The 25,949-nt window shown below is 32.8% G+C and overlaps 1 protein-coding gene and 1 pseudogene across 1 annotated transcript in view; one reads left to right on the top strand and one right to left on the bottom strand.

The window, feature by feature from the left end:
- Tlk1 (tousled like kinase 1) overlaps positions 1-25,949 on the bottom strand; it is a 130,468-nt gene that overhangs the window by 42,242 nt on the left and 62,277 nt on the right. The window contains exons 3-6 of the mRNA XM_076865737.2: positions 20,722-20,793; positions 5,509-5,584; positions 2,163-2,209; positions 325-420 (exon numbers count right to left, since the gene is read on the bottom strand). Coding sequence (XP_076721852.1) covers positions 325-420; positions 2,163-2,209; positions 5,509-5,584; positions 20,722-20,793 — 291 coding nt within the window. The remainder of the gene's footprint in view (positions 1-324; positions 421-2,162; positions 2,210-5,508; positions 5,585-20,721; positions 20,794-25,949) is intronic.
- On the top strand, positions 24,140-24,296 carry LOC143407653 (small nucleolar RNA U3; annotated as a pseudogene).

Below are 25,949 nucleotides of genomic sequence, written 5' to 3'. Positions count from 1 at the left end.
AGCCCTCTTCTGTATTTTATTTAGAAACAGGGTCTCACTGCATTGCTTAGTGCCTTGCTTTTGCTGAGGCAGGCTTTGAATCTGAGATCCTCCTGCCTAAGCCTTCGGAGCCATTACAGGCTTGTGCCACTGTAACTGGCTCAGAAACAAAATTCTAATGACATCAGATTGTTAAAAAAGAGATTCAGCTTGCCTCATAAAAATTATTTTTTAAAACATAAATATTACTTTATATAGAACTTCCCAATAAAAACAATGAATTACAAATGTCATTCAATGTATATGACCTCCTAGAAGACAAGACTACAACATGAAAAAACTTACAGATGAGGAAGGAGTGGAATGTGAATGTGAATTCTGAGGAGAACGGATTGCAGGAGGTATGCCTCTTACTGGACTTGAGCCATTTCCTCCCTGGTACTGAGAAAAAGAAAAAGAAAAAGAAATCACCATTTATTAAAACAGGATTAGATAATTGTTATTTTAGATACCTTATTAAGAAATAAATTAAATATATCTTATTTTATATGCAATGCTGAGGATCAAAGTCAGGACCTTATACATTCCAGCCCTAAGTATATCCAGTTCTAACTCATATGAAGTAGTCATTTAAGTAGGTTCAGAAAAAGCAAAACTAAGATCAGTTATGGTTAAGTCCTAAAAGATTAGAATACTCCTAATCACAAGAACATGACAAGACTACCTCTGATACTTATTAATTTTTATTCTGACTATAATTTGTTATTGTGGATGATTCAAAGACAAATAAATTACTTCAGAGCAATGAACATGTTTTATTTTTTCTCTAAAGCTCAGTACAGTTCTCCTGAAAATGTTTCTTGAGCCAGTATGCTCCCAACAAATCGTAAACTGTTCACATGTGGATTTTAGTGAACATAATCAACTATCTTAAAACAGAATCATCATTCTCAAATCTATTAAAAATCCAAATGTTTATGGCATACAAGAATTATGTGGAACGAGTTCCTTTAACCCCTTTAAAAAAAGTCATTCTTTCTCACAAAAGGCATGAGTTGGCTAATCTGTTTCTTAGCTTTCTCCTTCTCAATGTTTCTATATTAAGAACAGAAGAAAACAATTTGCTGCTACTGGCTTCCTTTAAGAGTATAGTTTATTGTCTACTTCATTTTTTTAATACTTTTTTAAAAACATATTTCTTTTTCAGTTGTCAATGGAACTTTATTTTTGTTTTTTTATATGTGGTGCTGAGAATTGAACGTAGTGCCTCACACATGCCGGGCACTTTACCACTGAGCTATAGCCCTAGCCCCTCTACTTCACTTTTTAAAATACTTACTTAACTTTGATATAAACAGCAGAGATAGGACTTCTTAGTGTTCATTACACAATTTCCCCGCAATCTAAGAATTTTGTCTCACTATAGTGCCTAGCATAATGCCTAGCACACAGTAGGCATTCAAGAGATGTTTGTTTATTTTAATTGATCCTACTTTTAGCAAAGGTTGTTAAGAAATTAACACTGAGTGACTGACTTCAACTAAAGGGCATTAGGTAATTTATTGTCAGCAACAGTTTTACCTTAGATTCTATAAACTTGAAGCAATGGAGAGTTAAAAAAAAAAAAAAACTTTAAAAAAATTCAGCTATTGCTTTAATCAGTCAATTCTGCTCTCACCCTCAAGTATGTATTTTTCAACTGAATGGATCCTATTTGTTGTTTTAATAATCACATTAATATGCCCTGCTATAAAATTGGAAGCCCCAAATATTTCTATGTAGAAGGAAACATTCCAAATTAGCTAAAACTCCAAATGTTCACCTCTTTATTGTTTTTAAAGACTCTAATACTCATATCTCTAGGAATTATTCAATCTCCATCCACAGGGCTCAACATGGGTGTTGTGTGATTAAGCCTGTATTGATATGAGAGAACTGGCAAACTTTTAAGTCCTTAGTTTCATCATCAGAAATGTATACCAACTTAGCCTATCTAATGGGTTGTTATAAGTAAATTTGTGAGAAACAACTTTAAATGTTATATATGATGTGTCATGCCAATGAAAAATATCACATAGTACTAAAGCTCTGCTCAAAAGGTGACCCCGTGCTTCAAAGAAATATTTAGTTCATAGCAAAATTACAATGAATTAGGAATCAGAAATACTTCTCAATGAACTTACTTCAAAATAGTCGCTAATTTTGTGGCCACGTCCCCCAATACTTTTTCCTACAATATAAAAGTAAAAAATTGTACTGATTTAAAGTCAGTCATGATTATCTACCATATATAACACCAAAGGGAAAATGTGCCAACATTAAATTCCTTATTGCACAAAAAATCATCTATTTAATAAAAAAGCATATATTTTAGTATGGTAGTGATAAACATCAAAAATACTGAATCCTTAGGAGATCAGATTTTTTTTCACCCATTTTTATTGGTGCATTATGGATGTAGTTGTACATAATAGTAGAATTCACTGTTAAATATCCATACATGCATACAATATAATAGTAAGAATATCAGATTGTTAAGAAATCAAATAACATTTTTTAAAAGAAACACACCAATTTTTAGAAGTCCTAATTATAGTGAAATCAAGCAAATAAATGACAAGGGATTTCATGGTGTTTGTGTTAATGCTGATTTTTGCTTTGGTACTAGAGAACAAACCCAGGGCTTGACCCATTCTAAGAACATGCTCTACTACTGAGTTACAGTCTCTAAAGCAGGTGGATCCCTGTTTTAACAACATTATTAACATTGCCTAATGACTATTAATTTAAAAAAATAATAATGAATTAAAAAGTGGTAACTGCATAACTGATAAGCAAATTCATTCTTGGTAGAAATAAAAAAAATTGGGTTAATATAAACCAAAACATAATCCCTGTCAAAATGACAACATGCTTCAATATAAATGTTATTTTGTAAAATGTTATTTTGATTTTCTAAAAAGTATTTCCAAATTAATAGGATATGTTTTAATGAACTAAATTTTAAATACTAGTTTTAGGACATTGATAAAATCAACCAAGTCACAAGAGATTACATTGCGCTTTAAAACATTTTGCTCTAAAATGGAGTCTTCATCCATTTTATAAATACTTAATTCAGAACTTGTTAATATAGACAGTGTTTGGAGAAACTTTTGTGGAGGGGAGGCATCCATCTTAATCAGAACTACATAGAATACATGATTTCTTCAAGTTATAAGAGAGAAACTAATGATATCACAGAGTCAAAAGATTTGTATAACATAAATAAATATACAACTATCAGTTCAATAATGATTTAAATTCATGCATTTATGTATTTGAGCCGACAAACATTTCTTAAGTAGTTATGATGTGCCAAGTATCACTGAAATGAACAAACAATATACTTAAAAGCTCAAAAACCTTAAATTCTTTCTTGAATAAGGTAGAGGAATTTTTTAAAAAACCAAACAAGTACCCAGATTTATAAATAGTACCTAAAAATTTGGAACAATAGTTTTGTAGCAATTCATTTAGAGGTCTGGCAGGACTATGGAACAGTTTTATGTCAAAGGAACTTCCTTGCTATCTATGGTAACTTCCCTGCGGATTCTAAAGAGGCACATCTATTAATGTTTGGGGTTGTCTACCCAGAAGCCATTTCCTCAACCCTTTTCCCTTAACTTAGCTTCTATATAGTCCCCACTCCTAGTTCCCCTTTTCCTCCTTACCAGAAATCCAATCTTGTTATATATATATATTTATTTCAGAAAAATCAAACAATCCTGTGGATGACAGGAATCACACAAAGAAAAAAAAAATCCCTCAAAACAAGTTCTTAAAGACAGGTTGGCTCAACCAGAAGCCCCATGCAATGTGAGACACTCTCTTTCTCCACACAGTCCATATTTGTGGGGGTAACACTTTATGCCATTTCCAGTTTCAGAGATGGGCCTGATTTCTCTAGGGGCAATAGTACCTCTGTTAGACATTACTAGTTTTAGAATGGAAACATGATCCCATCTGGTCAATATGGTGATAGGGAAGGTTTGCTCTGAACCTGAAGAGGCTTACTCTAAATGAGTGGGGATGGGAAGGACACAGAAAGTCAGCCTCTCTCCAAAGCAAATACTGAGTGAAGAAGAGGAAATGAATAAATCTAATTTAGGCAACCATCCTAAAACTAGAAGAAAATCAGACAATTCTGTGGATGGCAGGAAACACACAAAGAACCCCCCCCCCCCCGCACATACACACACACACACACACACACACACACACACACACACACAGGTTCTTAAAGATAAGTTGGCTCAAGCAACCCAGAAGTCCCACCTTCTGGAACTTAGTTTTGAGGTGACTTTAATCTGCTGTCGAAATGGCCGTAATTAACATACCTTTAAGTTACAAGTCCCCTAACCACAACTTTGGCGAAATACATTAAGATCAAAAAAGGAACCCCATGCCAAGTAAGATACAGAGTACTACACACTAAAGAAAAGGTCCTATAAACCTAAAAAAGTTGTTAACTAACCACTTCTTTCCACAAAAAGACAGTTGCTACAAATATGTTCCTTGATTCAAGTACCATATATAAACTGGTAAAACACAAGTTCATGGTACTTAGTCAACTAGAGATTGACTCCAAAACATGTAACAGTAGATGTAAAAATTATCATCCTATATGAGTTAAGAGCCTAATTTATTTTGAATACCTAAATTAAACAATAGTACTGTTTTGTTGTCCATTACAAGAGATTTTTTAGTCTAATGAAAATGCTTTTCTCAGCTCTTCTCACAAAAGGCAGGTATGTAAGAAAGGATGAAAAGTGGATATTAAGAGAAAAACATGCTTTATTTAGAATCTTTTTTTTTTTTTTTGGTACTGGGCTTGAACTCAGGGGCACTTAATCATTGAGACACATCCCCAGCCCTATTTTATATTTCATTTAAAGACAGGGTCTCACTGAGTTGCTCAGTGCCTCACTGTTGCTGAAGACTGAACTTGAGATCCTCTTGCCTTAGCCTCTTGAGCCACTGGGATTACAAGCATGTGCCACCTAACCCATCTTACAGTCTATTTTTACATAGACTTTTTTTTTTTTTTTTTTAATGAAAGGGAAGAGGAAAATGGAATACTTGTTTGAAAGTGAGATTTAAAGTTTTATTTTAAAACAAGAAGCCATTTCAATAGTATAATTCATATAAATAGAGATAAATCAAAGGTGATAAAGTAATGCTTGCCAGATTTGGAAATGATACTTGACTTTCTAGGACACAAACTGAAAAATAAGGGAAACATCAAAAAGCATAAGTAACCTTAAGCTAACTATCTATGGTACAAAAAGATTGTAGTTTCATATAATTATTTCTTATAAAATATAGTCATAAGCTATTACAAATTCAGAAATTATACAACAGCTATCTATAGAATTCACAAAAACATGAAATTACTTTTTAACAAATCTGAATATTAATTGGTTAAAAATCAGAATGATTAATTTTAAGTGTCTACTAAGCTCAGAAGTAAGATATTGCTCTGCTTACCCTGACTACTTTCATTCTGGTTTTCTGCTTTTCTCTTTCTTCCCCTGGATGATTCCGATTGTTTCTTCTCTGGTGTCTATGGAAATAAGTTAACATAATTTTACATTATAATTATAACATAAAAATCATTACTACCAATATAAAAATCATTTTTATTCAAGGCCAAAAAGTGTTTTAACAGTGCTTATGAGAGGTAAACATAGCTATTGACCTATAATTTACTTAAATGATAAAACTTCCTATTCCATAAATATAAACAATTTTAAGCTTAGCAAAAACCTTATACATTTTACCTGAAACTGACATTTACAAAATTTGATTTGACATGCATAAGAAATCTGAAAGTAATTAGCCTTTATAAGATGCCCTTCAAATTATTAACTAGATAGGGCAAAAAATAAAATCACCTTAACTTTTTCCTATTTCTTTTCTACTACTCATACATATTTTGCTTAGAAAAGTAATCTTGGATGAGGAAAAGGAGCAGAACACAAACTGACATGTTGAATTCCAACTAAAAAGTACCACTCACCTAAATGCCTGGAATTATTATCCAAAAACAATTACAGTAAATTCATAGGTTGTACTCTAAATCAGGGATCAGCAAAGTATGGCCCATGAGCCAATTGTGTTTAGCCACCTGTTTTTGGACAGCCCATGATAAAAGCATTAGCTTTTATTTTAAATGATTGATTTTTTAAAGATTAAAACCAAGAACACTTTGTGATATTAAAACTGTAAGAAATTTCAATTTCAGAATCCATAACAAAGTTTTATTGGAACATAGCCACTTTCATTCATTTCTGTATTGTACATAGCTGCCTTGACATTATACCTGCAGGGCTGAGTAGCTGCAACAAGAGATGGCGGAGCCCATAAGGTCTAAAATATCTGCCTCTTTAGAGAAAAACTTTGCAGACTCCTGCTCTAGATAGTGACTCTGCTCCCATTAAAGGCCTGTTCCTTGAACAGATAGCAAGTATTTTCATTAGGCTAACACAAGTATTTTTTGTGGAGTCTGACAAATTGTTTGCTTAGTCAAAAATTAAAAAAGGCAACGGCTCCAAGCCCTAAAATTCTAAAAGCCTGGTTAAGTAGCTCTGGTGCCTTAAACTTAACAGGAGCTCAAGAACTATTCAAATAAAAGAATGAACATTAGGCAACTTAAAATAAATCTTTTATGGCTCTGTGGTCAACAAATAAGAAAGAAATCAAATCACATTTTTCTGTCTCTTTGTAGCCTTAATTAAATAGCATGAACAATAACAACCTAATTCTATGAGAATATATTGTTCCCCTAAGTACCATCCTGGGCATTTTAAGTTCTCTAACCTCCATTGTGCCAAGAAAATAAGAGATTCAGAGAGGTTGTACTGAACGCTACTATCTGAGTTCTCTAAAGATAAGCATTATTTCTCCTCCCCATCTCACCTTTCCACCACATATCTAGCACATAGTTATTACCTGATAATGCATAATGAATATTAAATAACTCATTCAAAGTTAAATCTACTAGTGTGGCAGGGCCAGGATTCAAATCAAATTCAGTTTTGTGTAATTCTAAGTTCTAAATGTTCTTTGAGTTTTCTTTATGTGACATGCTACACTTCCTACATCAAGAACTAATAACTAACTTAACAATGCAAAGATATTTCAAAATGTTATTGTTTGTAATTAAAATTCAGTATGTCCAATAAATTATCTATATGTTTTTACCTCATAAACCACAGATTTTAAGGAAATCTGACCTGTGAATCTACTTGGGAGGTAGTCTGATGTACCAGCAATGTAGAATACATAGTTCAGTTTAGTTCACTGTCAAAATTACAAAACTGAAACTTAAACAATAAACAATATTTATTCCGTTTTTCTAGGAATAAAAATATCACCAAATAAATATTCTAAATTAACATTTTCATGAAGAAACCTATATCTATCATAAAATGAAAGAGAATCCCTAAATAATAGTTCATTCATATCCTTCCCAACTTAATCTGCTAAAAAAATAATTTAAGGCAAAGAAAATGATTTTTTCAAAATTAATCAATATAAAAATTATACTTAGTATTAGTATAAATTATGATAATTTTTAAGCAGGCAGGTTCCTCCTGGAATTCCATCTAAAATCTTGACTAGTTACTTTTGAATAAAGAAAAAAAAACTCACTAAATATTATAATTCTGAAAAAGTTATACTGGAAACAATATTTTTTAGTTAGAAAACTAAAGAAAGCATAATGTTCTAAATGGTCCCATACAATTTTCTGAGGACAACTGGTTCAATGATAGGCTGAGAAAGCTAACACTTAAGTGGGAGCTGAGGGTGAAGGAATATTCACCTAAGGTGAATAAAGTTAGATTTCTTTACTACAGAGCTTTCCAGAAATGTTAAAATGCTAATGCTCAGGCATCTCAAAAGGAGGGATAGGGTAGAAACATACTATATAGATACAAATTATCAAACTTATCTAGGATAACATTCATTAAATACTTCATTGGATTAAATACTATGCTTTCAAATATTTAAGATTATTTCTTTTTTAAAGAATAGATTGCTTAGCAAAACTTATTTCTCTGTAAGGCAACATTTCTTAGTATGGGAAAGTAGAGCACCCCTTTGGAGAAAATGTCACTTCATTTAAAAAAAAAAAAACAAAAAAACACCAAAATGCTCTCCATTATATGAAGAGCATTTGTCCCTTCCCATGAACCCTAATCTTTTTCCATGTGTCCTAACACTACTCCCTAATGCTGACCTTTCCTTTTGTTCTCACCTCAGAGATCTTCTACACAGATAAACTTAACAGTTGTTCTCAGCACAAATAGACTATAATTTCCAAAAAAGTAAGTATCATGTGTCTGAATAAACTGAACAAGAGTAAAACTCTGAATCCATTATTTACTATAACCCTTGGCATGTTATTTAACTCAAGGATCAACTTTCTTATCAGTTTAAAATGTGATAATATAGGTATAGTTGGACTGTAGAGATTAAAGGAGAAACATACTTAGTTCATAGTATCAGCATATAGTCGGTATTCAACAATGTCAGTTAAGTACCCAATTTTCCTATGTAAATGGCTATCCTTCGATCATTTCAAATAATCATAAGCTTTGTGTTTTAAAACCTTAATTATGTGTTGTATGCAAAGGACCACCAATTTCTGCTCTAATATCTTACAAATAATCTGCAGGACTTGCAAAATAGGTAACATTTTCTATTTAAGGCTCTACTTGACTATATTCTAGACTATAATCTATAACACCAGCAGTCTAGGTCACCCTCAACCTTCAGGCAAATGTATATTGGATAGTTTTTTGGTTTTGAGTTAAATAATATGAACAACATCTATATTAAACAAAACAAAATAAAAACTTTCAGTGAAGCCAAGTGCTGCTGATTCATCCCAAATCACATCGGTCTATTTGGGAATATAGAATAGACCTGGGGGGAGGGGAAAGATACGCAGAAACTCACCAAACACTTAATCATCTTAGAGATTGATGAGAAAAAGTTTGAAAACAGCAATTTTCAAACTCTATTTCAGCAATTCCTTAGGGGAGAAAAGGTTGTGCCCCCAGAGCTATTAAAGAGGAGGAAGAAGGAAGGGAAGGAGTGGGATTGGTAACGTAAAGCTTTAGCCTACCAGAGACACACCCTGTGCCACTTCCACCCCTGTTCCTGCAAACACAGCATCCCTGTTTTAATATAATGAGATTTCCTTTCAAGAAACAGCTTGGGTGCTTTTAAAAGGTTAGAAAAACTACTTATTCATTACAATCAATGATTTCCTTGAAGAAATCCCAAGGAATCAATCATACCATCCATGTCCTTAACAAAGTGCAAAATTTGGTCATATCAAATATTTCTTACATAGAACATTTTGAAGCTTATTATTTCTTTTGCTAATAATGCTGTCATTTCTTCCTTCTCTACTTTTTTAGAACTAGCCCACTACAACTGACCACAAATAAGGAAGGACTAGCATAAGGCAACATAGTAGGATTTGATTTTAAAGTAAAAATGGAAAGAATATAGTAATTACAAAGCCAATAAATTTCCACACACAATGGAACAGCAGTTAGCAGAAAACGAAGAAAGGAAAGATTAGTACTCCTAAATCTATTTAGCTTTGTAAATCCCAGATTTGTAATCATACCAAAACCAGAGTGACTACTCTGACATTTAAATGTTCCAAGACATTAGTGTGAACTTACACAGTATTTTCAAGCAGTTTAAAGTTTGTTCAACAAAACAAAGACAAACTTAAAGCACTCATGAGATGACTAATACAACTAAGCTAATGCTATAATTTTATTTGGAAATTAAGTCAATGATTATTAAACAATCTAATCATGTGGCTTCTTGTTTTATGTTAAAGTTTTTTTTTTTTTAGTCTTTCTTCAAAGCAGAAAAGACCAAGATTAAAGAAAAAAAGAAAGAAATCTTAATGCTGCCACAGAATAAGGAACATAAATCAATATGAATTATTTTTCTACAAGCCTCAAACTAGAGAGACATTTAAAATTACTAACATAAATACATTACAGAAAACTGTTACAGTATGTGAAAAGATATTTCAATATCAGTTAAAAAGGAAGGAGCTTATTCTTCACTCTAAGCTAGAGTTCATAAGGTCTGACTAAACAGATGACAACCAAAGTTGGATATCATTATCTCTAACAAAATTACTAAAAGAAAATTATTTTTACAAAAGTTACACTACTAATATCTTTAATAAAATATTCAATCCTAAAACTTATCAGAATGAATATTTTTGGACAGACTCATTTAGCCAAAAATTGTTTTAAAAAATACAACTCGTTGGCTATTCTATGATTCATATTCATGGTATCAAATACAAGGTTACATAATTGTAATAAATGGAATGGCAATGCAACTGATAAAAATAATCCTTAATTTTTACCCACCTTTCTAGGCAAAACTTTTTGATCTAGATTGAGACAGGATAATGCTGGAGAAATATCTGTGTTACTTTAATAGCACATACCAAAACAGCACTGAACTAGAAAGGAAAATCTGGGTCCTTACAAAAATAGTCAATGTAAAGTAGATGTTCTTTTCAAGAACACTTAAATGGATAAAATGTCCTGTTTTTTTCCCCCCAATTTTAAATTTTAAAAAACTGGGTTAGAATATAATATACCATAATAAAACAAATTGTTTATGAAAATTTTCTTGCTATTTTGTATCCTACTTACATTTTGATAAAATGCATCAAGAAATATGTACATTTTAATTCATAGATGATTTTGAGCTGGCATGACCCGAAATTCACATAGTCTGTCTCTGTTCAAGCGTTGAAACTTTAATATCAAGAACTATTATCTGGATTATATGTTGTGCTATGTTATATTATTACATGTCTGCTTGAATCTTTGGTCTCTAAAAGATCTCTGTTATATTGCTGACTTTAATATTTAGTATAAAAAGGTCGTTTATGCAATATTTTGGAATCCTATCTTCAAATAAGAGAATTTCCTTGCCATTCTGAGTAAATCACATCAACAAATCAGCAATTTTTAGTGTTGTCTACTTTCTGCTCTATTGCCTTTATTATTTAATAACATGTAATAAAAGATGGTATGGCACCAATAATAAGAAATTGGAGAAACACCAGACTAAAATGTGAGCTGTTTCACAGGTAAACTTGCTGTGTGCCAGTTCACAACATTTTTAAAAGCCTGAAGGATTTTCACTTTTTTTCACACATGTCCAGCATCCACAACCATGGGTTTCAAAAGAAACATAATACTAAAACAATTACTCTTCATTTTTAAACCACCTTACTTGCTAGCTCACACTTTGGCTTCTTAAACTCTTATCACTTGTATCATTTAAATTTACATACATCAATGCAGGAACATACTCAAGTTTTCAGTATTAATGAAAAGTGATTTTGTTTGCTGTTTTCTTATGTAGCATAACTATTAGCATTTTTCTTTCTCTTGCTTTACCTCTAAGGATTCATTTGTTAAAGGGTACTATACCTTAAAATTAGAATAAAGCTGAATTTTCTCTCCTATTCAAATTATCCTATTCAAATTATCCTGTCAGTAGTTTTCAAATCATACAACCAGAATAAAAAAGACATACAGACTTGAGCATAGTGGCATACACTTGTAATCCCAGAGGCTGGGGAGGCTGAGGTAGGAGGATCTCCAAGTTCAAAGCCAGCCTCAGCAACACCGAGGGGCTAAGCAACTCAGTGAGACCCTGTCTCTCAATAAAACACAAAATAGGGCTGGGGATGTGGCTCAGTGGTCGAGCGCTCCTGAGTTCATTCAATCCTTAGTACTACCCCCCCCAAAGCCATATAAAACAACAGCTATGGGGAGCACAGAGGAGAAGCAACATTTCAAGATAATTTATTTGGGAAATTTTGGCATTTTGAGAGTACTTAGAATAGTAAAATATATACCAATGGTCTTGTAACTTTGTCCCATTGTGACATCCATGATAAAAGTAATATTTTACAGCATGTATAACCCTACAAACATTCCCTTGAGCACAAATCCCTAGGTCCTTATACCACAATTACTTTGGGATATTTTAAAATGTAAATGCTGTCTCACAGAACATGCACAATTAAATTTTTAGATGCAAAACTGCATTTTCATAGACAGTATCAATCTACTTTCACACTAGTACTACATGACAATGTTTATTAATCTTTCAAAATCTGTATCTAATGGGTAAAAAAGTATTACTGTTTTCTCTATAACAAAATAACATTTGTAACCAGAAAAAAAGTGTGATTTATTTTTTAAAAAGTTGTGTTATATATCTTTTAGCATTGATACTCAATGTTGACTACACACCAGAATAATTTACAAAGTTTTCATTTAAAAGTTCTTTGGGAGCTTCCTGTCCAAATTTAATTACCTCTAGAAGACCACCAAAGGAATTTTTAAAGCTCCAGAAGTGATGTGATTTTGATGTATCATCAGGACTAGGAACAGTCGATCTAAAATAATAAGTCAATATTTCCTATATATTCCACTTTATAGAATCTCTAAAATTAAAAACATTACTCCATAAAATCTTTTGTTAAAAATAGGGACCAAAACTGTGACATACAGCAGAAAACTAATTAGGTTACAACAAGTCCAATAGGTTGTCATGGTTACTCAGTTATTTTAGAAAATGAGAATTAATCTCAAAGAAAATTAGTAAAATATGCACTGTATTCTGCTGACATAAAAATAAGCATTTTAGTATTTATAGCACTCTACTAAAGAATAAAATATTAAAACCAAATTTCTCAGTAATGTCAACTTCTGCCAAATGCCCTTAAAACCGAATCTAAAAGTAACATAAAATTAAACATTTGTGAAGTACAATTAGTCTACATTATTTTCTTGGATTGACAAATTTGATAATTACTATAAAATATCTTAAACCTAAATATCCCCCCCAATAACATTTTCACAAGACTAAAAGGGTCATTTATCTAACTATTAATTCCCATACTGCCAGACATTGAAGCCATTACTTTAAAATAAGACAAGATGCTTTGGAATGAGAATTCTGACTTCATTTCTTACTATCTATGTGACTATAGGCAAATTAATTACATCCTCTGTGCTTCTGTTTCCCCATTTAGAGATATAAAATCTAGAAAGTTGTAATCCAGAACTTCAGTTAACTTGCTAAAATTTTCTCTATTAATAGGATGGTCCTTAACCGTAGGAAATTTGCCCCCTACCACCAGCAGATGTTTGGCAATACCTGAAAATATTTTTAAAAATTATTTTTAATATTTTTTTAGTTGTAGATGGACACAATACTTTTATTTTATTTATTTATTTTTATGTGCTGCTGAGGATCAAACACAGTGCCTTACACGTGTTAGGCAAGTGCTCTACTATTGAGCTACAACCCCCTGGAGATATTTTTGGTCACCACTCTGGTAACAGGGAGGAAGGGGGCTACAGGTATTTTAGTGTGTACAAGCAGAGATGCTGCTAAGCATCCTATGTTGACTGCATAGCACAGCCTCTCCCCAACCCCAGGCAAAACTACATTAGCACAAAATGTTAAGGCTGAGAAACCTTACTCTGATGAATATGGAAGAATTATTTGTAGCTGGCAAATAAATTATCTACCTGGCATATTTTTTTTTACTTTCATGGTCTCTTGAATTTATAGTGAAAATTTCCAGAGGCTGTATGACATGTGATGTCATCACACTGACGATCTACAAACTGTGTATTTCTGCATTCCTGCATTCTAGATTATAATTTTTAAGTTTTTTCAACTTAAATAAAAGAATAAGTTACAAGGAAATTCAAGTTATTTCACATGTATTTTTAGGCCTCATAATTCATGTTTGATTGTTAATGTTAGTACGAAAGACAACAGATTTCTCATTCCTCCATTAAGAAAATTATAAGTATTCACTGATGTTACAAAATACACCATTTTGTTGCATATGCTACCCTTCAAAACAACATAGTTATTGTACATATTGTATGATGTATATAAAGCAACACTGCCACATTCTATGTCTCAATACAATAATCAACTTAAAAATATTTTAAGAGTTTTGGTAAGAAGCAAAGTGAGAAAATACTACCAGTAGGAAGAAAAAGAAAGGAAAAGACAGAGGAACCCATCAAGAAGACCATAAATATAAATCAGGCTGAAATATTTTCGTAAATAATTTAGGTAACAGGATACAGACAGCATTTCTTAAAATACTAAGCTAGGTGTCCAACATTTTCAAAAATTCAACAGATTTTAATCAAAATAAGGTCATAAGTAAGGTACTTTATTTGAGGTGAACAATAATAAAAATGTAACTTTCCAGCTAGGTGCAGTGACACATGCCTGTAATTCCAGCAGCTGGGGAAGATGAGGCAGGAGGATTGTAAATTCAAAGCCAGCTTCAGCAAAAGCAACGCACTAAGCAACAAAACCCTGTCTCTAAATAAAATACAAAATAGGGCTGGAAATGTGGCTCAGCAGTCGAGTGCCCTTGAGTTTAATCCCTGGTACCCAAAACAAAAAGAGTACCTTTCCATTACACTCAACCTATTCATCACTAAATTCATTTTTAAGTTCTCTTTTCTTTCTTGGGGGTTTAGATTATGGCATTAAAACTTCTCCAAGTTATAGCAAATACATGTAAACAAAAAAAAATAATAATCTTTAAAAATGAATCTAAAAACCCAAAATTAAGGCTAGTATTACCTCTATTTTCAAATAGATCATAACTTCCAATTAATCTATTGTACTTAATTTGTTCACTGAGGGCCTAGTCAAGCTAAGAACTATTAAGAGGAGAAAAAAGAAAACATCAGAAAGTAGAAGTCAGGTGTGGTGGTGCACACCTAAAATCCCAGCTACTGAAGACACTGAGGCAGGAGGATCTCAGGTTTGAGGATCTAAACATGGCAACATAGCAAGACCTTACCTCATTGGGGGCGGGGGGTTAGAGAAAAAATTTAAAGAAATAGAAAAATCAAGAGATGAGAACATATAAAACAAGGTAAAACAGAAAATGTTCAAGATGCAATAACTTCAATGTACTCATAACTTGAAATCTTTAATGATAAATAATATAAAAACCCCAAATATATTTAGATAGACAATAAACAGTAATTTAAGGCCAGTGGATAAAGGATTAAGATTCAATAATTACCTAGTAGGAAATGAGGAGGGGGAGGATACTGGCTCTAGAGAGAGAGTATACTACATGTAAACACACATGTACAAAGAGACAACTGTTTTTCCAATATAAATTAATGAAGATAATATAATTCAATGAAGTTTATATTGTGACAAATATCCCAACCTCAGTAGAAAATAAGTAAGAGAAATATATTCTAGGACATCTAAAAGTAGACAAAGAAAAATGGTTGGGACATTAAATCATTATAAATTCTAAAATAAATAATTAATCTTTGCATCTTGAGCTCAGGTAGGGGTTGGAACAGAAATTGTACAGAATTTAGAGAAAACAAAGAAAGAAGGTCATTGCGTTTAGATAGAAAAGAGTCCTATCAAAAGAACTGCAAGTAGGTAAATCAAGGTAAGTTTAAAACATGGTAAACACTAGTAATTAAGAAACATGGTGAGCTGGGGTGTAGCTCAGTGGTAGAGCGCTTGTCTCACATGCATGAAGCACTGGGTTCAATCCTCAGCATCACATAAAAATAAATACATAAATAAGATATTTAAAAAAGAAAAGAAACACGGGCTTCTTATCCTCATAAAATGAGGCAGCAGATAAGCTCATGACCATATTTCTAACTCCTTCAGGTACTACTCTAAAATGTTTATATAAGGCTTGGGGTTGGAAGGACAGTTTTGTGGTAGAAAGCTTGCCTAGCGCACGTAAGGCCCTGGGTTAAATACCCAGCATGCATGCATAAATAACTTATTAAGTAAATAAAAGATAACTCATTTTCACAATGAAGTAGATGAAAAGTTATTAGATATACCTGTCTGTGACTAACCTTGCCACCCAGGGTGTCTAGATTTCAATTGTTCATACCTCTTCCTGAAAAAGATGTTAGGTTTTGTTTCTATCTCTTCTCCTCTTTTCAGTACTTTCCTTGTTTCCATCACAGCTCTATAATCCTTCCCTTCCCATATAACATAGAAACTACTTCCTTTCGTTCACAATCAAGGTTCTGTCAACAGCCATCAATATTTGCTGTCAATTCCTCAATTACAACCCTTAATCTACTAAAACTAAGCCTAAGTGACAAATTCTTAGTCATTCTTTTTTAACAATCATACCCTTGACTTTTATGACATCTGACTTTACTCACTATTCCTCCTCCTTCATTATCTGTTTTTCTTCCCATTGTCTGCCCACCTCCATAACAAGGTACTCTTTTTTTTTTTTTCTCCAACCCATCTATCTCACTTGCTAATATCTCCAAGCTTTACACAGAGAAAGAGAAAAACAGGTGTGTTCATCTATAAAAGCAGTTTTTAAACTTCTGGGTCTCAGAACCCCTCTACATATTATTGAGGACCCCAAAGAGCTTTCATTCATGTGGGTTACAACTACTGGTACCTATCATTTAGGATTTAAAACAAGAAATTTTATAACACTAGAATGTAGAAATACACAATTCATAAATCATCGATGTAATGGCATCATGTATCATACAGTCTCTGGAAATTTTAATTATAAACTCATGAGGAAATGAAAGAAAAAAAGTCATATAATGTCTTAGAACTGTTACAAAAACCATTCCGATCCTACAGACTCCTTGAAGGAACTTCAAGAACCCCTAGGAATCCTCAGACTACACTTCTGAGATTGTGCTAACCACACAATTAATTAATATGTATGGCCAAACACTTCTTAGTCTGACCTTTTTCCAAAATTCCAGATAGCTTCTACCATCTGTAGGTATATCCCCATTTGTTCATTCCACAGGCATTCAAACTTGATATTACCAGAATTCATTTTCTAGTGTGACAAATCTATTCATCTTCATTCTGTGTTATCTATTTCAGTCAAAGGAACTAAAGCTAGATACCTTTCAATCTAACTAGATACCTTTTAATTATCCTTTGTACCTTTCTTTTCTTCTTTATGCTAATTCAAACTCATCAAACCTTGCTGATTATAATTTTTAAATATAGTGAAATGTCTGAGCTTATAAGAAAGGCAAATACTTATCCAGACCTACTGACTTAAGAATATAAATGATTCATTTGCACATTACAGTTTGATAAGCATGTGCCGGGATAGTGAAAGTCTTAGTAACTTCTCAGTAGAGAATCTAAAGGACAAAATAGAGTCCAACAAACTTGAGAACAGTATAATTAGAAACTCTCTCCTTTCTCCCACTTTTTCATCTCAATATTAAACCTTGGGGACTTGGAGTTTTGTAATGAAAGTAGGATTCCTTAACCAAATGACTTTCCTAACAACTCAATCTTATCCTCTACACTGCCAAAAGTACACTGTAAAAGCCTTTTACAATTCTACATTGTCTTTTTTTCTCCCGTTTCAGTGGTTCTCCATCACCTCATCCAAATTCCTTATCATGAGATATAAGAGTCTTCAAAACCTGATCCTGATTATCTTTCAATATTTTTGCATATACTCCCTATAGCGTAAATTTGCAAACTATTGGAATCACAAGGACGCTTGGTATTTTTATGTTTCTCAGGTAATCTAAAGTGCACGAGGGGCTGAGAGTGACCAAGTTACTTTCACACCTGCATACAGAAGCAAAAGCACACTCTAGTCTCCTTCTGCCTACCTTTTTCTCATGCGTTGTTCTTTGGGATAAATTCACAGCCTTTCTTAGTCAATTATCATCTCTTTTTTGAAGGAAGCCCTTTTGCCTATCTTCTTCTGAAGACAGATGGAATTGGGAGTTGCCTATCTTTGCTCCCATATTCCCTTGTGCTTATTTAAATGTTACAGCACAGCACACCCTGTTCATAAAATGGTGTCTAAATATCTGTCAATCCTACTAGACACTGATCTCCTTTGAAGGAAGGGATTGTATCCTGTTTATCTTTATATCCTGTACTTGGGCATAGAGACTAAAAGACAGCAGATATGCAGTAAATGCTTACTGAAAACAACACTGAATTTTGGAGCCTGTTCAAAAGACCTAGAGTGATGCAAAATGAAAAACAAAACCACTGCCTGCCTATCTATCAGTTGGTTTCATTATTAACAAGAGGAAAATGTTTTCATTCTACAATTCTACATTTAGAAATAAGTCAAATTCATACATAGTGTAATTCACATATAAGAAAAATAATAATTTCAGTTGAAGGAGATTCAATCTCCCTAACAGTGCCTATCACATGCTTTTTAGTTATAATGGAGGACAGAAAAAAATAGGATTCTGGGTGTCTGAAAAGAGTATCAGACAGAAGAATACAAAGTAGAGAAAGGGGACATTAGCTAGGTAAAATCACCCAAGAGGGAATCAACAGATAATATGCAAGTTATGAACCAAAATAAAATGTACTCTTTATATTAAAATATGGAAATAAATACCAGGAATAAAAGTTAAAAGAATTGAGGATGGGCATGGGTGGGTGGTAGAAGACAGCTATTTTTAAAGAAATAAACCTTCTTGTACTATTTACTCACAAAACCAAAACGACTATTTTAAAAATATAATGATCAGGGAATAGATTACCAAAATAAATGATATCAAGCTAATGGCATACTACATAATTTGCAACAGATTACTCTCAACCAATTCAGTTAACAAACTGTGAATATCTGTATTTTGATGTGTATGAAATTTCATCTCAAAGGAGTTAATTAAGGTACCTACTATAAAGGTAAAACCTGGTATTCGTTTTCCAGATAAGCAACTTCTTACATGGAAAAACAGAACAAAATAATAATAAAAGTTGATTCTTTGTATGTTAAGGAAAATGTATAATCTGTAGTAATGCCCCCAATAATTTGCCACTAGACTTATTAAAAATCCCAGATAGGCAAAAGCCAAAAGATTTTTTCAAGATTTTCTAGTACCCCAAACATGAAACTTCTACACAAATAAAACTTTGTACATTCAATGGTTAAGCAAATTGTGTTTCATTGCAAATGTAACTATAGTTCTTAAAACAAACAAAACAAAACACCAACATTTTTAAAATGTAGCTTTGGACTTCTCTAAAAGTAAGAGGAATTTTCTTATGGCTAACTTCTCTGAAAGAGTTTATGTACTACCTAAATCTATAACTTATATGGGGAGTATAGATACCTCCAAAGAATGTAAAAGATATAATGGTTACAGGTGATCTAATTTTTTGCCTTTTTAAAAAATATATAAAAACGCCACATTTGGTGAATAGAAAAAAAATACTCAAAATTATTTTATTGCCTGCCCTTCTTAACACAAAAGACTAGAAAAGAAGAGCATGTTAAATTACTAAATACACCCAATTCCATGAAAATATCAAGAAATGTTTCAAAGACCAGGAAATAAAAAGTAAAAATTTCTTGATACAATGTTTAAAAAAACTGTACTTTGACTAGAGCTAAAGCTGCCATTTTTAAGGACTTATATTAAGTGTGTTTATTTGAAAAAATCTAAACTGTGATAATCTGGTGCTACAGGGGCTACTAACGCTTACCTCAAGGGAACCTACTGCAGATAAAGTCCCGTCACTTGCACAGTCCTTTCAGCTGCCTGCCAGTTGTCTCTGCGGAAGGGAAAGCCTGATGAGTGAGAACCCTATGCCACACTCCTCTGGAGTGTCCGGGTGCCTGCACAGAACTGCACAACTGTCTACCTAGAGATTCCTAGATGCTTTCAATAACAAAGGACTAAAAAGATGTCATCATTGAACTTCTCTTTCCACTGAACATTGAAACCAAAGGCCAAAAGAGAGTGCTGACCACCTGTTGGTATTAACAAGGTGACAGATCTATACTAACCCAAGAAGAAGAAACACTGAAATGAATTAAGCAGAAATAAGTTAATACTGACAGGGAAAATACAAGCACACACACACACATAAACGTTAAACATTAAGTGACAAGTATATAATCTGAGAGAAAAGTCTATGGTCACAAAAAGTGAAGTTGTAGCATCAACAAATGCATGCTAAAACAAAGAAATTCCTGTCTATTATTTTTTAAAAGATGCCATCAAGTATATAATGTTTAAAATGAACTCTACCTGGGATTCAAATCCCTACTTACACTGTGTATTTTCTTAGTGGGGTCAGTAAGTGGGTATGAGGGGAAGGATTCATCAGATTTTTTTAAATGTACAAAGTGAAAACTAGCAACATGTTTTCATAAGAAATTCTAAAAGCAAGATAACAATGAATATCTGTTATCTAAGAAAGTACACACACTCTTACTTGTTTTCAAACTAAGGAGAGAAATACAAAAGTAATAACAGAAAACCATCAAATGCAACATATTTCAAAAACCACCTTCATCTCATAGAACTATGAATAGCTAATAATGGTCTTCCATTAAAGATATCTGTATATCACTAATGTACAAGTTCAGCTACATAACCAAAGGAACAGTATTTTCTAATGTCAAATACAGTCTTCAATCTGAATATTGTGTTTCACAAGGCAGCACAAGATATTCCTAAAAGAATCTTAAAAGCTCTAACTTCAGCATTACAACGATGGAGAAAAAGAAAAAAAAAAAAAACCTACTCAATTAAAAGGTGATACCAACTTTTATTTTAACAGTACCATATAAATGGAAGTACTTACCTCTGATTCTTTGTCACTTAAAGATCCCAAGCTTCCAAAACTGTGATTAGAGCTTTCATTATTTGTTGAGGCCTGTTAAAAGATTTTTTAAAAGGTAAAAATTAGTAGTAATTTCAAATAAACATAAAGTACATAATCTATCTTTATAAATGAAAATAAAGTATGACTCTTTTAAGCACTGAAGCCAAGTGAAATAAAAATAAGAAATACAAAATTCTTAACACTATCAATATCTTGGCAAGTTTTATCAAATAAATAAAGTTCTCTGTGTTTCAGAAAACGACCCATCTTTTAGAGCACCAGTTCAAAAGCAAAGGAATTAGGCCACTCCTAGGATAACAAGATCACTAAAATTAGTACCCAATATAAAAATTAATGTATTGTTTGACCTTTAAAGTCTTATTTACACTCTTCAGTTCCCTTCATTAGTACCATTTCTATCATCTTATACACACCCCTTTGCTTTCCTTCATATTAATGAACTGCTCTAGATTTGTTGTTGTTGTTGTTTAATTTAATCTTCTAAAAAACTGTTTTACCATCCTGACCATTGCTTTGCTCAAGGGTTTCCCTATTTCCTGAAAAATTTTTGAACTGTGACAAACAGAAAAAAATGGGCTATCATTCTTTAGGACGACATCTGCTTTACTTCCAATACAGTTTTATGATGTTTATTATTTTGTGAACTCTTTTGTGCCATAATACATTGAATCAATGTCTTCCAGAAACATTTAAAAAAAGAAGCCAACAGGCTAAGGCATATATGCCAAATGATTAATTAACTTCCTGCATGCCAGTTGATGCACTCACGTTGCCTTTTTATTTATTAGAGTAGCTTTCTACTAGTAAAAATAATAGTAATCTGACCTAATAGTAATCCTACTATTAATAAGTTACAAGGTGGCCTATAATCATCCTTACATAAATTTCCAAACTGACAATTACAAACATGTTCAGTACTATGCTGGATACAATAAAGGCTGTTTTCTATATAGGACAGTACTTAAAATGCTTAAGATTTAAGAAATACTAGGGAAAAGTCATAATCTAATTAGGACAAGTTTGTTAAACCTAAAAAAAAATTTATGACATCACAGCAATTAAGTGATAAATTAGAAAGATTCTGAATAATGGAAGCAGTGGCAAGGTTTTTGAGCATCCATGAAAAAAAATAATATAAAACTAAATAGTAAATCAAAAACCCAGAGGCAATATTTACAACACTGGGTGACAAGAATTTCAATAAATCCCCACTAAAACAGTAGGTGGAGAAAAAAATCACCAACAACTAAAAGACTTGTATTGTATCATTATTTGCATGGGAAGAAGCAAAAAGAAATATGTCTGCCAGAACTGAGAACAAGATACCCCCCAAACTGCAAAGAACTCATCAAAACCAGCAGTTAACTGGAGTATCGAAGCTATAATTGGAAGGATTTTGTCCTTTAAATAGTGACTAAGTGCAAGGAGTCCACAGTGAAGTCTAAGAAGTTGAAACAGTCTATCCTTTATGAATTCTTGGAACAGACCATTCCTTGATAGGGAGGTAAAATGAGTATAAAGCAATAGGTGTAGAATTAAAATTGAGCACCACAGGTACACATGAAATAAAAAGTGGGGAAGAAAATGACCTAAAAATCTCAGAAAGCACATGCCACATTTTTGAGGAGAGCCCAAAACAGCAAAAGTAGCACTCAGAAAAAAGCCATCCTGAACCACATCTTAGCGTACAGGACAACCAATTTCACAAAAAGTAAGCAACAGAAAATAATGTTGGGTCAGCCCCATAAAAGTGTTATAAGGAAAAAGAATAAGATTCAGAATAACACCTACAAATAAAAACATACCAGAAACACACATCCACAAAATAGGTGAAGATTGTAACCTACTATTTCAAAATGAGCCAAAGGACTTTACAAAAATGATTCAAGGTTGGGCACAGTGGCACATGCCTGTAATCCCAGTAGCTTGGGAGGCTGAGACAGGAGGATCACGAATTCAAGGCCAGCCTCAGCAAAATCGAGGCGCTAAGCAACTCAGTGACACCCTGTCTCTAAATAAAATACAAAATAGGGCTAGGGATGTGGCTCAGTGTTTGGGTGTCCCTGAGTTCAATGTCTGGAACCCCCCTGTCCCCAAATGATTCAAGCAAGAACAAAAAGCATATATCAGATTTTCAAAACTCAGAAATAATGTACTTATAAGAAATAACAGAACTCAGAAAAGCATTAAAGATAAAAGAAAAATAGTACTGGAAATATATAGACCAAATGAACATGGCAAATACATATAGCAGATAATCCTTTTTTTTTTTTTTTTTTGAAACCAGGGCTTGAACCCAGGGGCACTTGACAACACTGAGTCACATCCCCAGTCCTTTTTATTTTGAGACAGAGTCTCACTAACTTGCTGAGTGCCTTGCTAAATTGCTGAGGCTGACTTTGAAGTTGGGATCCTCTTGCCTCAGTCTCCAGAGCTGCTGGCATGCGCCACTGCACCCTGCTAACAGATGATCCTTTAAGGGATCTAGAAAGTATAAAGGAGGAACATTCTTTAAATTAAAAGAAAAAAGATAAAAAGAATTTGAGATAAAACAACTAATGAAGCAACGAATATTTAATATATAGGCAACAGAATTCCTAAAAGAGTTTTAAGAAAATAATGAAAACTACAATTTTAGAAAAACTCCCCTGAAAAATGAAATTTCATTTAAAACTTCTGATTGAAAAACAAACACAATATGTACCTAACAATATCAACCCAGAAGGCCAACATCAAAGTTTTCAAAAGCGATACTTTATGCCAAAAGAAAACAAAACAACATAGTAAAGATAGTCAAGGAAAGAAAATATGAGCAAAGTGCTTTATATTCACTAAAACAAAATGTTTTATGTGTTTATTTTTCAACATATTCTTCCTTAATTTTAAGCTCCTACTGTAGACTGAAACTCTGGTTTTCAGAGTTAGTAGAATACAATATTTGTTTCATATTGTATTCAGAATACAACATTAGGAACTATTGCTCCCATAAGCCCTTCCCAAAGGATCTACTGAAAACAGACTTCAAAAATCCAAAATGAAGAATTTAATCACTTTAAGAACTAAAATCAAGCAGCAATATTATTTACTTGTTGATAGAATTAAATATTACATTATTTATTTAATCCCTATCTTCTGCATTGATCTCGAGAGCCATGATTCTCAATATAGAAGATGCAGATGCAAATAAAATTTTTATAGTCCTGAATTAGAAGTATCAATATAAACTTATGCAATATTATTTCTGAAACAAACAAAATGAATATATATGTGTACACACACAGCAACATCAACACCAACCACCACCAATAATAGAATATCTTATATCAGAATAACCTTCCCACAGATAACTATAAATTCTGGAAAAATATTTAAAACTAAGACTATCCTTTCAGGGATCATTTCTATAGTTTGTTACCTGAAGATACTTGAGCAACCAAATGAGAGATTAACACTTTGAGGATGGGAACAGATTTGGAGGGCTTCCTGTTTTTACAGTTTTTTTTTTTTTTCCCCTGAAGGAAGGCCTTAAGAGTCAGCAATTAAAACTTTTGATTAAATCTTAAGTTTTACTGGTTTTAAAAACCAGTTTCAGTCTACAATAGCTGAAAAGGAAGGAGGAATATGCTGGAAAATAGAGAACCACAAAGAAAGAGTCCTGAACTCTGCATATTAATTCTGCCCACCTCTCTAGCTGTTCATGTACGAGTGGGAAAGACTATAAGCAGTCCAGGTAAGGCTAAAACAACTGAACAGAGATGTTGAGCTGCTGGCCACCTTTGGTAGGTGCAGTTTAGATGTCAGTTCAGCTAAATTAACTGCCTACAAATAAAACAGAAAGAAAGAAAGGAAGGACAGAAGGAAGGACGGAAGGAAGGACGGAAGGACGGAGGGAAGGAAGGAAGGAAGGAAGGAAGGAAGGAAGGAAGGAAGGAAATAAATCAACATTCTCCAGAATACAACAATCTCCAGTCACTACGGTATGTCATTCAGAGTATAGAAAAAATACAACATTCCTAAACATATGAAGAAACAAGCTCTTATGACCTACACTTGAGAAAAAGACATTCAGTAGAGAGAAACTATAAAGTAACACAGATCCTAGAATCAGCTAAATTAGCTATAAACATGATTAAAATGAAAAAGGGAAATATGCTTATAATAAATGAACAAATTGAAAATTTCTGCAGAATAAAAACTGTGAAAAAGATGTAAATACTGGAACTGAAAATTTCACTCTGAAATAAAAAACAAATCACTAGATGGGCATAAAAGCAGAACTGAGAAGGACAGTATTGAAGACAAGTCAAAGAAATTATTCACATTAAATAACAGAAAGAAAAAGCTTTAAATTAGCATCTGTTGGACACTAGTAAGTAATTGAACATATATGTAATGAGAGTCACAGGACATAAAATGGAGCAGAAAAAAATACTTGAAGAAAATTTCAAAACTTGGTGAAGACGTTACTTTATAAGAGTTCACCAATTCTCCCAATCGGGTTAAGTACAAAGAAAACCATACCAAGGCACATCATAGCCAAAAGGGGGAAAAAAATTTTAAAGCAGATAGAGAAGGCATACATGAGAACAAAAGAAGGATATAAGTGACTGCTGATTTGTCATGAATACTGGAGGTCACATTTTCTCTGTGGAAATCATGAGTCAGGAGAACCTTGCACTGAGGCATATAAGATACCCTCATTAAGGAAACTGAAGAGATTAAGTACAGGTGAAAAAAGAGACCTAACTTAATCTTTTTTTCCATATTTTATTCTAGAAAGTTAGCAGCCACATTTATCCTCCACAGGTGGAAGATTATTTTCACTCCAGAAAAGCAGACCATTTCAAAAGACAAGATACTAAGTTGTAAATCCCCCAAAGAAATTACAGCCAGCTAGGTTATCCTACTAAAAAATCCATCAGACAATAAGCCCTGCCTACTCACACAAAGCATCTAATAAGTGTTTGAGTACATAATACACAGAGAAGAAACAAAAAACAATATCACTACATGTTTGAAGAAATGTAAATAAAAATAAAATGAAACCATTAAGAGTTAATCCAGGCAGCAGGGGAAAAACTTCACATACAAATCATCACCAATATACTCACTGGAAATTAAGTGACAAGTGAAGTACAAAAAAGTGGGGAGAGGACAGATAAAGCTGAAGAAATCATCCCCAAATC

This window comes from Callospermophilus lateralis, chromosome 9, assembly GCF_048772815.1.
Source record: "Callospermophilus lateralis isolate mCalLat2 chromosome 9, mCalLat2.hap1, whole genome shotgun sequence".
Taxonomy (NCBI): Eukaryota; Metazoa; Chordata; class Mammalia; order Rodentia; family Sciuridae; genus Callospermophilus; species Callospermophilus lateralis.
The sequence above is the reverse complement of the archived record's forward strand: the minus strand, read 5'-3'. Positions and strand labels throughout refer to the sequence as shown.